The 15,145-nt window shown below is 38.5% G+C and overlaps 2 protein-coding genes across 2 annotated transcripts; one reads left to right on the top strand and one right to left on the bottom strand.

Moving 5' to 3' along the window:
• Positions 1-1,821: 1,821 nt before the first annotated feature.
• LOC117481950 (butyrophilin subfamily 3 member A2-like) lies at positions 1,822-7,314 on the bottom strand. The gene is made up of 7 exons (XM_034129893.1): positions 7,281-7,314; positions 5,350-5,370; positions 3,940-4,110; positions 3,535-3,582; positions 2,691-2,969; positions 2,174-2,334; positions 1,822-1,855 (listed from the first exon to the last, which is right to left on the bottom strand). Exons 1-6 carry the CDS (start codon positions 7,312-7,314, stop codon positions 2,225-2,227), a joined length of 663 nt encoding a protein of 220 aa, XP_033985784.1. The 3' UTR covers positions 1,822-1,855; positions 2,174-2,224.
• A 1,792-nt stretch (positions 7,315-9,106) lies between these two features.
• Positions 9,107-15,019, top strand: casp3a (caspase 3, apoptosis-related cysteine peptidase a). Its single transcript, XM_034130229.1, has 6 exons — positions 9,107-9,414; positions 9,784-9,923; positions 12,724-12,852; positions 12,979-13,154; positions 13,254-13,365; positions 13,465-15,019. Exons 1-6 carry the CDS (start codon positions 9,350-9,352, stop codon positions 13,692-13,694), a joined length of 852 nt encoding a protein of 283 aa, XP_033986120.1. The 5' UTR covers positions 9,107-9,349; the 3' UTR covers positions 13,695-15,019.
• The last annotated feature ends 126 nt before the right edge of the window (positions 15,020-15,145 follow it).

The raw sequence follows: 15,145 nt of genomic DNA on the forward strand, positions 1-15,145 counted from the left end.
ATTCGTAAAACGTATACTACTGATTACATTATGTGACTCAAGAATGAGAATATATATTGTATAGATTTAGTAGAGAATACAATCATTTTGTTCACTAAAAGAGAAAAAATAGATAATATGCATCAAAATATATTGAAACTATATACAGTAAAGTAATACCCTTACAGTAGTAAGTACTTAGAAGGTGCTTGTTAAACTTATACACATAACATCCCTTGCTTTTATAACACATTTCAAAACAAAGTTGCAAGGTCTTTAAAAAAAAAAATGAAGACCCAGAACTTAAAACATGAATAAGATCTAATAGTTACAAAAAAATGCTATTACTTAAGAAAAAGCCACAAGATAAAAGTGAGTATCGGAATGTAAAGGAATAAGTCAAAACCTTCAACGCACGCCGCCGTGTGGACGGGCCGTTAGTGTACACTAGACAAGTGTGCAAAGTTGTAACAATAGTTTTTTTTCTAACTAGATATAAAGGCAATCAGCAGTAAGTGCAAGTTGTGAAGAGTTATGTCCAGCCTGTTTTATTGTTGGACTAAAGAACTTCAGAGAGATAAATACAAATACACAAGTTAAAGCCCAAATGGATGCCCAAATGGATGGATGCTCTACACACCGTGGCTTTCTTTATTAAAACAACCTCTGCTGACCAGAGGCACAAACTGAACATTTGGTTTTGAATGTTCCTTCATTTTGATCACACCATGCAGGGAGTCCTTGTTAAAGCTGACGCTTATGCAGTTTCAAATAAAAATACATATTTCCACACGTAACAACCATACAGTCTATGGTAACAACCATACAGTCTATGGTAACAACCATAGACGGTAACAACACACTTAATACATACAGGCAACATCCAGTGGTGACTGGTCATTAGGGGCAGGTGGGGCACAGCCCCACCTAGTGTCAGCAGAAAGTATTACAAATAATGATTACAAAAAAATGCAAAGAAATGCAAATAAATAAATATATAAAATATATTTTAAGATCATGTTTGATCATCTGATTTGTCTGTATATTGCTGTTTTAGTCTGTGTTCTTCTAATTAGTGTCTACAGTGTGTGCCTATTGAGACGTTTTGAGCCACGTGGGACAAAGCCATAGACTGTATATATAAAGGACAAAACCCGATCATGCCCCTCCCTCTCACTGTCTAAGTCAGGGGTGCCCACACTTGTTCAGCTTGGGAGCTACTTTTAAAATGACCAAGCCCAAATGATCTACCTACAGGGCCGACCCTGCCCAATCTGTGTCGTTAGCTTACACTAATTGCGCCGCATAAGTGTATTATAGTGCGCCGCATTTGCGCTTCAGATGAGGAGGTGAGGCCCCCTCATAACTGCATGAACCCGTATGGCACAATACAACTCAGACTGGCTTACCTGTACGTCAATCAAGTGGCAAATGCCATAGTAAGGATGGATGATAGGCTAACTTTAAAAAAATTAATTAAATGTTTTATTTTTTTTATTTTATTATTTAGATTATGCAGATTTTTATACAGGGATTTTAGCCTTTGCAGAATTGATATGCTATAGAACACACTATAGGAGAGGGAAAAACCCCACAAATAAAAATAGGACCTCTTTAAAATAGTTAGCAGCAGGCTTTGTGTAGCTGTTGGTGCTAATCTAGCTACATGTGGAAAGGTGCTTGCTTCCTCTACCATTAGGAATAAGAGAACTACAGCTGCTGTGCTCCCAGTGAAGGCAGAGGTGTTGAGGAAAAAAGAGAGCTGTTGTTTTTGAAAGTAGATTTTCAAGTTTTGCAAAATTAGGCATACTGGTAGGCTGAGCCATTGACTTTGGAGAAGTCCCAACAAACTATACTGGAGCTGAGCCAGCCGAACCTGCAGCAAACACAAAAACATATAATTATACATCATTAAGAGTTTAAGTTACTTTTCAATGCTAGTTACAAACAAATATGATAGATAATGTCCAGCATCATGCTATATAACAAATATGTTGTTTAATAATTATTTTATTATTTAAAGAACGCAAATGTATGTTTTACTAATAAGAACAAAAATGATGGTACACATTTTAAGATGAGCAAAAACTATTTTTCTTGTGAAAACTAAGATGTTTTTTTGTCATGAGAGGGTTACTGTTTTGTTGATATGTGCACTATATGGAAAGGTTGATCAGTCTCTTGTAGAACTTACCTTTTTAACAGCGCTTTATGATCAACATTATAGCTGCAAGCAGAGCTAGAACTACAGCAAGAGCAAAAACTGCAGCAGAGTAAGAACAACTCCCCAAATAATTCCACCAGAGAACCGTGCATTCATTTCCGCTTTGCTGAACGTTTCCTCGAAGAGTTTCTCTGAAACACAAAAACAAATGTGAGAAAATATTTGTATATCATGTATGTAGACACTACATACTGATATACACCTGAACATCAGCAGGAGAGGACTCTTTAAAGTAGAGACACTACATACTGATATAAACCTGAACATCAGCAGGAGAGGACTCTTTAAAGTAGAGACACAATATGTCCTCTTTGGGACAGAGAGGGAAAGCTAGACTCAGATATTTCTCTGTTGATGTCCTGCTTTAGTTTAGAAGTTGTGTCCCTTCAAAAAGATCAAGGTGACCCTCCTAAAGTCTATGAACCTTTAAATTCCACCAGATGAACATCTCAGATGATATTCACATCAAAGTCTTGTCTAGTCTCACCTGACACGGTGATGTTGGCTTTAACCCTGTGTCCGATCAGCTGCTGTGTGGCGACGCAGTGGAAGCGGTTGTTTGAAGGCTTGTTCACAGTGGTTTGGATGCTAACGTCATAGCGGCCTCCTCTCTCTGAGACCTGAGGATCCTCAGCAGGAAGGATGTTTCCATCACTGTCCTGCCACTCTACTTTAGGTTGTGGAAAAGCACCTCGAACGTCACATTTCAGCAGCACGCCCAACTCCGTGATGTCAACTATCGAGGTGCGAGGCTCTGGAGCGGCACCTGTGAACACAGAATAAAAAATACATTAAAAATAACATGAGTCAGCACTAGACTTGTTCAGTCTTTAAGGATTGATGTGGCTATTAGTCTAGTTGCAAGCTTAGTGAACCCTGAAATGTTGTGAACCCCAAAGTTTTATGTTAGAAATGTATAGTACGGGTCCCCAGCACATAGAAACTGCCGGATGCTAACCTGTATAAGTCTGGGAATTTGAACAATTAGTATAAAATGCGTTAATTAGCATTGATTAGCATTACAGCCTATGCAGACAATAGTGTGGCTTGGCTGATTTAGACTTTTCTGGAGTGCTTTTGGGGGTTATTGAAGGTGCTAAATCCATTTCTGACATTCCATCATTCAAAAAATCTTTGTCACACTACCTGTCCTGGTCCTTTGTTTTAGGGATAAACAACCCCCAATATAACTAACTTTATACAATTAAAGGTTATATCAGCATTTTGTGACCAGTCAGTGGCACTGGGATTAATTATACATCGAAATAAACTGTAAGTGCAGCGACAAAGGTTTAGCACACACATATCAGAGACAGATAATCAGGACTCACCAGCAGTTTTCCCGTGTTTGTTCTCCAATTTCAAGCATGGGTCACAACCTAATGGGAAATAAACATTTTACTGTTTGACTGCTTGATGTAATCAGCATGCTGAACACCTCATACAGGTAACAGAGGCTGAGAGTCAGTATGGGATAAAGATCAAGATCAAATTGTATTAAACCCCAAGGGGGAAACTCTGAATAAAGCCACTGTGCCATAACACTTCTGTTCCCAATCTACTAGAGGAAATTAAAGTCCACTTCACTTTTGGGAGTAGGCTTAATACTTTCCTCTTTGATAAAGTTATAGTTATGCTGCTATAGGCTTTTTGATAAACTTATACAGTAGTATAGGCTGTATAAAGGCTGTTTTAGGAGTGATGGTATTGTTTACCTGTATTATTAAAGTACTCACCAACAACAACAAGCTCAATGTGGAATGTTTGATCTGGCTGTAGACGGGGAAAAACGCAGATGTAACTTCCACTGTCGATCACATTCGTATCTCTGATGACGATGGAGGCGTTTCCGTGCTTCAGTTCATTTTGGAAATGAGAGACTCGTCCTTTGAACTGCTCACTCTGACCTGAATGACGATCATAATAAACAGCAGAATCGTACATGAAGACTTCGTGCAGAGTTTTTCCTCCGTGACCGACCTTCTTCCAGTCAAACAGTTTATTTTGGAGGTTTTCTCTGGAGCTGGGGAAGCAGGGTAACACGGCATCATTCTGATCATTTTGGGGTGGCATTGAAATCACTATTATATGAACATAAAAATACATCTCACTATAAAATAAGGCACTTATTTAACACACACACATTTAAGGCACCTACAACACACCTCTACATTATTTGGGATTAAGTGGTGGAATAGATCAAATAATATTCAGTATATCTAACTATTTTTTTCGTATTCCCGCAGGCAAAGTATCAACGAAGCTTACATTATACAAATGTAATGCAATATACAGACTGTTTAGCTTATGGTGATCAGCAGCACTATGAGCTCATTCTCTCAGTGTATCATCAGGAATACAGAGACACACACACATCATTTAAATAAGAGTTTTTTAATTAAATGATTGGTTAAGAATAAACATCTTAAAGTAAATAACAATAAACAATAGCCCTTAACCCTGTAAGGCCCCCGGTTGTAATTTTACAACATTACTTTAAGCTATCCTAAAAAAGTCAGTAAATGTTTTGTTTTGTTAAAAGACTACATTTACATAGTCAAACGGTCCTTTTGTTCAGCCTCACAATGCTGTTTATAGGTCCTGCCCTCTGGTCATCCACGCCAGGGATTTTGGGCCCCATGAAAATATATCACATTGGGCCCCACCACCAGGCACAGGCCACGCCAACCAAGCACAATTGCTGTAACCACACCTCCAGAACCCAACCTACTCATTTATGCTTTAAGTAACTCTACCTGTACAGGCTTGCATCTATCTTGTAGTCCAATACTAACCGCACAATATTTACTGACACTGAGCTGTGAAAATATAACACTGTGCAGACGTGCAACATTCTGCTGCAGTATAATTCACTATTTGATATAAGACAACATTCCTGACAATAGATCTCAATAGTCATCTTTTATGGTGTAAATGCCTTTTTAATAATAACATTTTTGAATGGAACATTCTCAACATGAATGCATAAATCCAAATAAATATAACTTAAATATGTGGAAAAATACTGTGTTTGAAATGTGTAATTGAAATTAGATGTTAGCTTTTTGTTTTGATATATATATTTTGTATTCCAGTCTCCCTTCAGATATGTTAAGTGGCATGGCATTTTACACAATGCTGCTCACCTCCTTCAGTTGGGAGAAAAGCTGGTTCAGGTCAGGGCTGCTGAGCCTAAAGATGGATCTGTTGGTCCTGGCACCAGGGGGAGGGACAACTGATTTAGTATGAATAGCTGCTAAAAATGTACCTGCATTTATTAAATGTCAGCTAAAAGAGCAGTGAAATTAAAAACCTGTATATATATTAACAGTACTTAATGTCAGCTTAGTAAAAAAAAAAAAACATAACAATTATTATTTACAATGGACTACGCTTAGCTAACAGACACATTTCCACCACTCATGGACCACACCCACCTTTTCTTTTGAAAAACTGGGTGACATACTGTCGCCCTTTAGTCCCTCTCTCTTGTCTTTCTCTCCTTTCTTTTCTCTTTTGAAAGCCTGACTTTGTAAGTCGTTGAGACATGGTATACTACACACGTAAGTACTAGCATCCCTGCTCCTCACATGCTCTCACTCAGACAGAGTATTTTAAGAGGATATGGTAGACATGATATCAGCAATACTTCCAGTCAGAAGTCCGGCAGCAGCATTTTTACCCCTTGGAAAGTCTTGCCCGCTATTTAAATTGACTTTGATTGAAGTTAATAACAATATTGATATTATATAGATATATATAGATATAGCATATTTGATGCAGTCTTTCTGAACACTTTTCAAATAAAATACTGCAAATTAAGAATATTTGTAATGTTCTGCACAGATAGTGCCTTAACTTGAATTTGAAAACACGTGGCAGCTTTATTATTATTACAGCAGATGAAAAGATTTGTGGAAGGATACATTCTTCATGGGCTTCAATGGCTCTCTAGATAAAGGGCGTTTTATGGTTGCTTGTCTTATCCTCAGATAGGGGTTTGTTTAAAGTGACATTTTAATAAATATTGCAAAAAAGGGCTCCAAAAAAGGCATATATCCTGGCCGGCTTAGCCAGTGTGTATTTTTTCAAGCACCACAAGATTCATAGTTTATAAAGTACAATTCTGGGCCATTGATTGTGTCATTTCTCCAAACACATACAGTAAAAATGGCTGTTTTTGAAGCCTTAAAATGGTGCAGGAAAAGGACTTTACATTGTATTATACTTAAAGACAGGGCTATTCAGTTAAGACAAGAGAAAAAATGAAAGAGAACTGTTATAATGGGTGATGTAACATTAATGACGGACATAATATGAGGTCCTTGGCACACATTTTGTGATCATGGGGCATCACCCTTACAGCATCAGGACAATATCATATGGAGTCAGACACTGGAAGTGTGCTGGAGGCGTTGACTGGGACTGATGGAAGGATGAGGCTGATGAGACTGAAGAATCTGCGAGGAACGAACTAGCGGCTGAGAAATAGTTATATATTAAAAGACAGCAGCATCATAAGAGGGCAACCAGAGTGACAGAGTGTGTTACTTTGCTGAAGGATATTACTACTAACAATACATTGAAGTAATTTTACTGTGTACTTTTTGAGAAATCCTCTGTCAAAGTCCCCTGCTGAGAACAAAATCAAGCCACTTCTGCTAAGTTTGATGAGGGAATTATTTTTTGTTGCCAATTAGTTCTTCGTGAGATTGATCCTGTTGGACTCAGTACTACTGAAACTACCCCCACAAGTACTATGAAGTACTTACTGTGTACTTTTCCAGTAATCCTCTGTCAATGTCCCCTCCTGAGAACAAGAATGCATGTTTTTCTTTTAATAAGCGTTAAAACACCTTTCTTCCTGAGACTGATATTGTTGGACAGAGTATTTTAAGAGGATGGTGGACATGATATCAGCAATACTTCCAGTCAGTAGTCCGGCAGCAGCATTTTCACACCTTGGAACTTCTTTAGAGACTGGCCTGGATAGGCTACTATGGAGGGGACTCTGACAGAGGATTACTCACAAAGTACACAGTCAAAGTACTTCATTTCATTTCTGGTAGTGTAGCACCCATAAGGTTGAGGTTGTCTACCTGCACATGCATGTTTATACCACAAGGGGGCAGATCACCTGATGGTTCATCATTGTTTTATGCTGGAGATGAACAGAAGAAGTGTGTCTGTGTGTTGTGCTTTGAGATCGTTTGAGATGCTGACATCTTGCACATGTGCCTTGTGGAAGTTAATAAATGAACGTTTTCTACACCTATAATACCCTTGCGGTCTGAGTGGTGTAACAGTAGCAGTCAAATTAGTACAGAGTCCAACAGTGTCAGTTTTATTAAGAACTTGTGGACAAAAATATTTGTATCACTCATTGAATATAGCAGGAAAAAAAATGAAGAGCAGCTGATTTGAAAAATCAAACTCGAGAGACGGCTGAGGTGACCATGGTGCCAGAAAGCCACAAGTGGGACAGAGCTCTGCACCACTTGTGGCACAAACATACTCTAGAGTTTTTTACCAAAAGTTCTAAATAAAACTGACACAGTTGGACTCTGTACTAGTTTGACTGCTACCCGAAATGAAATGAAGTACTTTTACTGTGTACTTTTTGAGTAATCCTCTGTCAGAGTCCCCTCCATAGTAGCCTACATAATGTATGTTTATCTGCTATCTTTGATGAGTGATAAAAAGACAATTTTACCATTAGTTCTTAATGAAATTGATACTGTTTGACTCTGTATTAGTAAGCCTACTACTACAATACATTTAAGTAATTTTACTCTTTACTTTTTGAGAAATCCTCTGTCAAAGTCCCATGCTGAGAACAAAATCAAGCCACTTCTGCTCTAGAGTATGTTTGTGTGGGACAATGTGGCCCGTGGGACATGTAAATGCAATGTCGACGCGTGAACTGTCAACGGGGGGTGGAGAGACACTATGGACGCTCGTGAACTGTCAACGGGGGGTGGAGAGACACTATGGACGCTCGTGAACTGTCAGCGGGGGGGGGGGGTGGTACACTGTGAACCTCTGTCGCTGTCAGCGCAACTTACATGATGCCGTTTAAAACCATAGACTGTATATATAAAGTTTAAAACATATAATAATAAAGGGCGGTGCCGGCCATCAGCGAACCGAGCCGGCCTTTCTCCGCATCTGATTCATGTCATAAATCAGATTTTAGAAAAGCGTTTTAGCCAATCAAAATGAAATATGCGGAACATCGTCTCAATTTGCGGAACGCACCAAAAGTCGTGAAAATGCTGTGCAATACCGCACAAAGCGGGACATCTGGTCACCCAGACGGCTGAGTTGACCGCAGTGCAGAATCGCTGTATAGTTGAAATCTCCTAACAATGTTGTCCATTTTAGAAATAGGCCTATTATATTTACAGCCCTTTATAACATTCATTTTCTGGGCTCAAAGTGAGTCTTGGCCGTTTTCATTGTGATCGCTAAATTCCCCTTGTTTATAATAATCACAGTTCCTTCAACAGGATACTGTAGTGATTCAAAGTGTGATTTTAGCATAGCCTACGAGTGCTTTTGTTTTGAAATCACTTCCGTGAGTTTCGTCTGCGCTCTTATTTTGTAAGGTAACTTCCGGTAGCAGAATATGAAAAAACGGGTTTTTTTTTTGTTTCTGTTTTCTAGTGATTTTATTTTTTGTTTTGAGAAGTAGAAAATGAAAATCATCCCGTTTTTTAAGTTTAGTAAATCCCTTTTTGACCGTGATAAAGAAAAACGCCTTGTATTTCAATTTTGGTTTTTCAATTTGAAAACGAAAATCAAATATCCAGTCGTTTTTTGTTTTTGAATTTCCATTTGTGAAAAGAAAATCCAATGACCAAAACATACACTGACCGTGTTCGGAGACAAGGAGCGGTTCTCTTCATCAAATTCCAATATGGTCTAGCAGCGACCGCGGCAAGTACACGACACTACACGGCCCGCCCCCTCACACGGCAGGCGTGGGGGTGTAAAACGAGTGCGCCTCTCCATGACATCAGCATCTTTGTTTACAGCCTGAACTTAGCGTTAGCATTAGCATTAGCATTAGCTGTCTGCCGGGTTCACTGTACATCATACAGGGTGTGTTATTTCACTGTGTGGTTAATATTCTGAATCAGAAACATGTCGGGTAACGGAACTGGACCTGGAGAAGACTCCACAGACGCAAAGAGTGTCGATGGACAACAGTAAGTCACGGTTTAGTTATTAGTAGCTTTTTAGATTTGTATCTATTTAAGCTCATTGTTGTCCTCTACAAGCAGGCAGTGATGAGGAAGCTGCTCTCCTTCGATAACATATACTACCGCTATATAGCATCCTTACAGGCTACTAATTAGCATCAATTCACCCGCTGTTTATAACGTATTAGCTGTTGTTTGTAAGTCTGCAGCTGTTTCAGCATGGTGTTATATTATTGTGAGTCACTTCACTCATGCAGGCCTGTGACTCACTCTTTAAATGCCCTCATGGCTCTTTCTTTGTCGTGCATTAATTATAGTGTGTTGTTATCTTCCAGTTAAAGTAAAGATGTGTGTTCTGGTTTTGTTTTCCTTCAGTTCTGGGTCGTCTTTGTCTGCTTCTGCCTCCATGGATGTGGACGCCAAGCCCAGCGCCCAGAGCTTCAGATACAGTCTGAACTTCCCCTGCATCGGCCAGTGCATCATCATCAACAACAAGAACTTTGAAAGGAGAACAGGTATTTCATTTGGTCTTTTATTGGTCAGGGCTATGGTCAGTTTGTTTACGAATGACACGTATTCAAAATGAAACGGCTCTGAAAATTGAATACATGTTCACACACGTTACAAGTCCTAATGAAGCCTCTTGTCTGTAACCTAGTGCTGAAATGCTTGAACATCTTAGGTTTTGGATGTCGTCATATTGGTGTCTTTTACTGGTTTTAAAGGCTGTATTACAGTAAAGTTATGTAATTTTCTGAACTTACCAGTTGGTTTTATAACTTGCCTTTTCCCATTTGGTCATTATGGCCACATTTCAGATTTTGTTTTAATAAAAAAATCAATAGTCAACCCTTCATTATCATTGCTATATCGATAGGTATTTCATCAAAAGTATTGTAATATTTATTTTTTCCATATGGCCCAGCCCTAGTGGTAACAAAGGTGAATATTTACTTGCTGTTTTCTACTCCAATCATATATGCCCTTGGGTTTTTAACTCTGACAAAACATCTGTTACGCTCTAAGTATAGTGATTATATGTTTTATTCTCAGTTATTATCAAGATGTAATTTATGGCAACAAGGAAGTGAACGTATCTACTTTAGTCCATCTTTTATTCTCTTGATGTCAGGTTCATGGTTATTTCCAGCAGTCCAGAAAAAGCCACACTAAGATTTAAGAGCCATTTTGAAATGCTTAGTTAGTCTTAGCTAAACTCACACCTTAGCCCAAGGTTAAAGGTTGGCTCAAGTGTACACTCTTAAATATTTTATTAGGTGTAAGACATTGGTTGGCTCTAGTTTCTCTGTCATCTTTATGAAATCGTTGGAATGCTCGGGACCACATTTTTACTTTTACTTCTGTACGTTTCCTGCCAGTAAATGACATGTTCTGTAACAGGTTCTGTAAAGTTGGCTTTGTTGATGATGAAAGCAGGCAGTACTTATCCTATGGTAATGCATTATTGCTTTTTACAAGACAACTCAGTAACTCCCAGTGCATCTCACTTTCAGTTGCTCTTTATGAAGTTCAGGTTTCCACATGACTTGCCGTATGGTTTGCCTTTATCACGCAGACGGTTCGATTAGTTCCTCTTCCAAGTGGAGTGTGGTCTGTTTTTGAGGATGTTAATTCTGTATATTTATTTGAAGGCGCAGCAACGTTGATATTGTGGTGTCTTGCTCAAGCGTGGCAGGATACAGAAAAACATTAAAGATATTGACATAAGTTTTCCTTTATGTTTTGGTTAAGGAGGTACATGTCTGAGTCCCTTTGAGGATCGATAAGAGATTTTTCATACAGCATATGAATATACATACTTACTTTTCTGAGGGCCTGTTGTCTACAGTAGTTGAAGATAATGTATAAACCTTGAATTGACCTTAGTACTTTCCTTTCCTTTATGGGTATTGCGCAATATAAGCTTGCAAAGCTGAGGAGCAGTATGTGCTGTTATTGAAAGAGTCTGCCTCTATTATCTGGCTGAGAAGACCTTGGATATGAATGCAAGTGAATACAGCTTCAGAGTTACTTTATGATGGTCATATTTTGCCGTCAGACTTGTGTTTAACAAACCCGTCTAGCAGGACTAACCGAGTACACATGACTGCTTGGTCAACACTGTTCAACATCACGTACATCATATGAGTGAGCGGGGTAAACGGCAGCAGTGGTTACGCCTGTTCAACCACGATGTTCCTGTTGTGGTTGATTTGTGCACATACAGTACATAACATACAGAGTTACGTCTTGAGATGTACTCTTGAGATGTACTCTGTAATCCCCCACGCATGTTCCCAAGACTATTGCGTCATTATGTGCAAGAGCCAATGAGAGAAGGCTTGTTGTGCACCATAACCTCACTCTGACAAACAAAACAGGTGACCATAGTTACAAACTAAAGAGGTAATTCAAACCTGAACACAAGGGACACAGATAGACGGTGGCAGGACGGCTATTTAGTGTCCGAAAGTAATAGAAAAGTCAGAAATACAATATTTAACTAGAGAATAATTACTTGTGTGAACAGAAAGGTTTAAGGATTAACTTTGCCATGGCTAACAGTAGTAAACAGTACTAGAGAATATTGATACAATTCGTTTTTGAGTGACTAAAAGCAAATTGAATAATTTCTTATAAAATCTATATACACGAGGGATCTTTTGTTCGAAACTATTTTTCATAGAAGACGAGTTGACTTGTCATCGTAGGAAAAGCACAGGTGTTACTCATCACATTAACGATGGCTCTGTTCAATTCAAATGTTCAAATCAGCCATCACACTGACAGCAAATCCTTTTCAGCCATCAATCATGTTATTATTTACACCTGTGTAGGTGTCTTTATGTTTTCTGGCTGATTAGAGTGAAGATATGTGGAGCTTATGTAAGGTAACCAGACATGTGCTCATGTACTGTGTCATGTACTCATAAAAAAGGGTGCACTCAAAAAACTCACCATTACAGTGCAGGTGTGTACAGGTTGGGCGTGCGCAAAAAAATCCTCATACGTTGCTCTGTGTAAGCAAAAGACCCTGGGTAACAACGGCATCGTAAAAATAACAGAATGAAGAACACGTTTTTACGGCTTGTCATGAATAAATCTAAACGCCACAACAGTCACGAGAAGAAGTTTAAATGTAATAATTAAAATGTGTGCAGGGGTATCATGAGTGTTAAGCAACTTTTAAAATAATATGAAAACAAATCAATATGACTCGTATTAAGTGCATACAGAATGTTTTTCTTTTTTATGGCTGTTTTTTTTTTTTTTTAAATGGTGTTCAAGTAACCATATTTTCTTTGTTTCCTTAAGGCATGAATCAACGAAACGGTACAGATGTAGATGCAGCCAATGCGATGAAAGTGTTCGGAAAGTTGGGTTACAAAACAAAGGTTTACAACGACCAGTCAGTGGATCAGATGGTACAGGTTTTAACTTCTGGTAAGTTGATGACGACTGTATACAAAATGTGTACATACACAAACAAATACTAATTGTCTTTTCACATATGGCCTGTGAATCCTCTTGGACAAAATATATTAAATGCTATACTATTTTTTTATTTAGCGTCAAAGGAAGATCACAGCTCTTACGCCTCATTCGTCTGCGTCTTGCTGAGTCACGGAGACGAGGGCGTGTTCTTTGGTACGGATGGTCCAGTGGAGCTCAAGTTCCTGACATCACTTTTTCGAGGCGATCGCTGTAAATCACTGGTGGGAAAACCCAAACTCTTCTTCATCCAGGTACGATTCATTTTCTTGCTTTTTCCCTCTTGCATGTACTAACCCTTAAGTTTTGCTACTGTCTAACCAAGTCTTGTTTTGTGTGTGCGTTCACATTAGGCCTGCAGAGGCACCGAGCTGGATGCAGGCATTGAAGCAGACAGCGCAGAGGATGGCACTACCAGGATCCCTGTGGAAGCTGACTTCCTGTATGCCTTCTCCACCGCCCCAGGTTAATACTCATACACACAAACGCATGCCTTTTCGTATACTCATCATAATCTTTTTGCTTATTGTATTGATCCATCGTCTTTCTCTCATGTGTCTGTAGGCTACTACTCATGGAGGAACACCTCGAGCGGGTCCTGGTTCATGCAGTCCCTGTGTGAAATGATCAGCAAATATGGAAAGGAATTGGAGCTCCAGCACATCCTGACCCGAGTGAACCACAAGGTGGCAGTAGAGTTTGAGTCTGTCACCTATTCACCAGGCTTCAATGCAAAGAAACAAATCCCATGCATAGTGTCAATGCTGACCAAAGAGGTGTATTTTTCTCCTTGATGTCTCTACATCGGAAGACATCAGCCTTCATCTGCAGAAGAAAAGCTTGAGGTTTTGTTTGTGAATTATTTTAGTTTACATTGTCTGACTGAACGTCAGCTTACTTTTGTTTGGGAGAGTAAATGGGATGCAGAGTCACATTTCATACGTTTGGCATTATAAAGATATTTCTGTTTGGATTTCAGTTATTAGGCATTCAAAAATGTATTACTGCAGGAACACTTTTATTCTCTTTTAAATATTTAACCTTAAAAGGAGATTATTATTTTTTTAAAACAATGTTAAAAGAACAATCAGGAATTTTAAAGATAAAATGTCATTCCAAGCTCGCTCCTTTCTACCAGTGGATGCCTCTTTGCTGTTTACACTATACAGATTTCAGGGAAACCTATTGGGAGCCATTTTGATAGAAAGTTTGACCTTCTGTGTGTTTGATCATGAAACCCTAGATGCGCTTACTGCCCTCCAGCCTCAACCTTTTTCAGAGTCAGCAGATTTTTTTACTTTTTAAGGGATCATGTGGGATTTATGTGCCTGTTTTTTCTTTTCTTTACATCCTTATTGTCCTTTTTCATTCTCGAGTCACTGTGGTGGCATCTGACATGAAGGTGGAAGAATAATTCAATTAATAATAACCTGATACATTGGGTGAAGCCTAAATGAATGCTGCACTTGTTGCAAATTCAGGAACATCTACTATGCTATATTGTGTAAGGTTGGTTTTGAAGCTCAGAATTATATTTTCAATGTTTTTGTTTTGTTTTGTTTATATGGATTTCTTTGAAATAACTGTTGCTGTGAATGTCTTTTTTACATTAGCCGGTGTCAGGCTCCATAGCATGCATGAGTAAAGCCAGCCCACACGCAAGATGCTTTCATTCATATTCACATACTTGAACACAAGTTCTAATTTCTTGATAGACACTAGGTAATGTATTTCTTGTTTTTTTGAAGATATGGCAAATAGGACGCCTTTCCTCATTGCTTCAACAGTTACATGCATTAACTTCTTAAACAATCATTTCCAGTGGACTGTTGTTGAACTGTGAATCCAACTTTTATGTGTAACCTAAACCACTAGCATTGAGTGATTTATAAAAGATGAAATGCAATTTGATTGTGTCCAGGTGCTGCTCATTCATGAGTACATTTTCCAATATTTACAGCAAACTAGCTAAAATCCTCTTGCTGTTAAAATCATTCACAGTTGTTTGACAATCCAGTTTAAGTCCTATCAATATATTACACTCCATAACTATTCGTATGCAGTTATACTGTGAGATAGGTGTTGTGTTTCCATACAAAATAAAAACCACTTTCCATTATGTGTTGTACTACAGTGTTGGTGATTTTGTTTTTGGCTCTACAGTAGCATATCTCCAGATATATTACCAAAGTTAAAGTGCTCACTTTCCATCAAGTCTTGCTATTGTTATTCATGTCTCATAAAA

This window comes from Trematomus bernacchii, unplaced genomic scaffold (genome assembly GCF_902827165.1).
Source record: "Trematomus bernacchii unplaced genomic scaffold, fTreBer1.1, whole genome shotgun sequence".
Taxonomy (NCBI): domain Eukaryota; kingdom Metazoa; phylum Chordata; class Actinopteri; order Perciformes; family Nototheniidae; genus Trematomus; species Trematomus bernacchii.

Excerpts from the sequence above, each read along its gene's own strand:
- LOC117481950 (XM_034129893.1), bottom strand. The coding sequence starts at position 7,314 with ATGCATGTGCAGGTAGACAACCTCAACCTTATGG. Across the intron at positions 5,371-7,280 it reads AGACAACCTCAACCTTATGG|CTTTTCTCCCAACTGAAGGA; the intron begins GTGCTACACTAC and ends GACCTGAACCAG. Across the intron at positions 2,970-3,534 it reads CAAACACGGGAAAACTGCTG|GTGCCGCTCCAGAGCCTCGC; the intron begins GTGAGTCCTGAT and ends CTGTGTTCACAG.
- casp3a (XM_034130229.1), top strand. The coding sequence starts at position 9,350 with ATGTCGGGTAACGGAACTGGACCTGGAGAAGACTCCACAGACGCAAAG. Across the intron at positions 9,415-9,783 it reads AAGAGTGTCGATGGACAACA|TTCTGGGTCGTCTTTGTCTG; the intron begins GTAAGTCACGGT and ends GTTTTCCTTCAG. Across the intron at positions 13,155-13,253 it reads CCAAACTCTTCTTCATCCAG|GCCTGCAGAGGCACCGAGCT; the intron begins GTACGATTCATT and ends CGTTCACATTAG.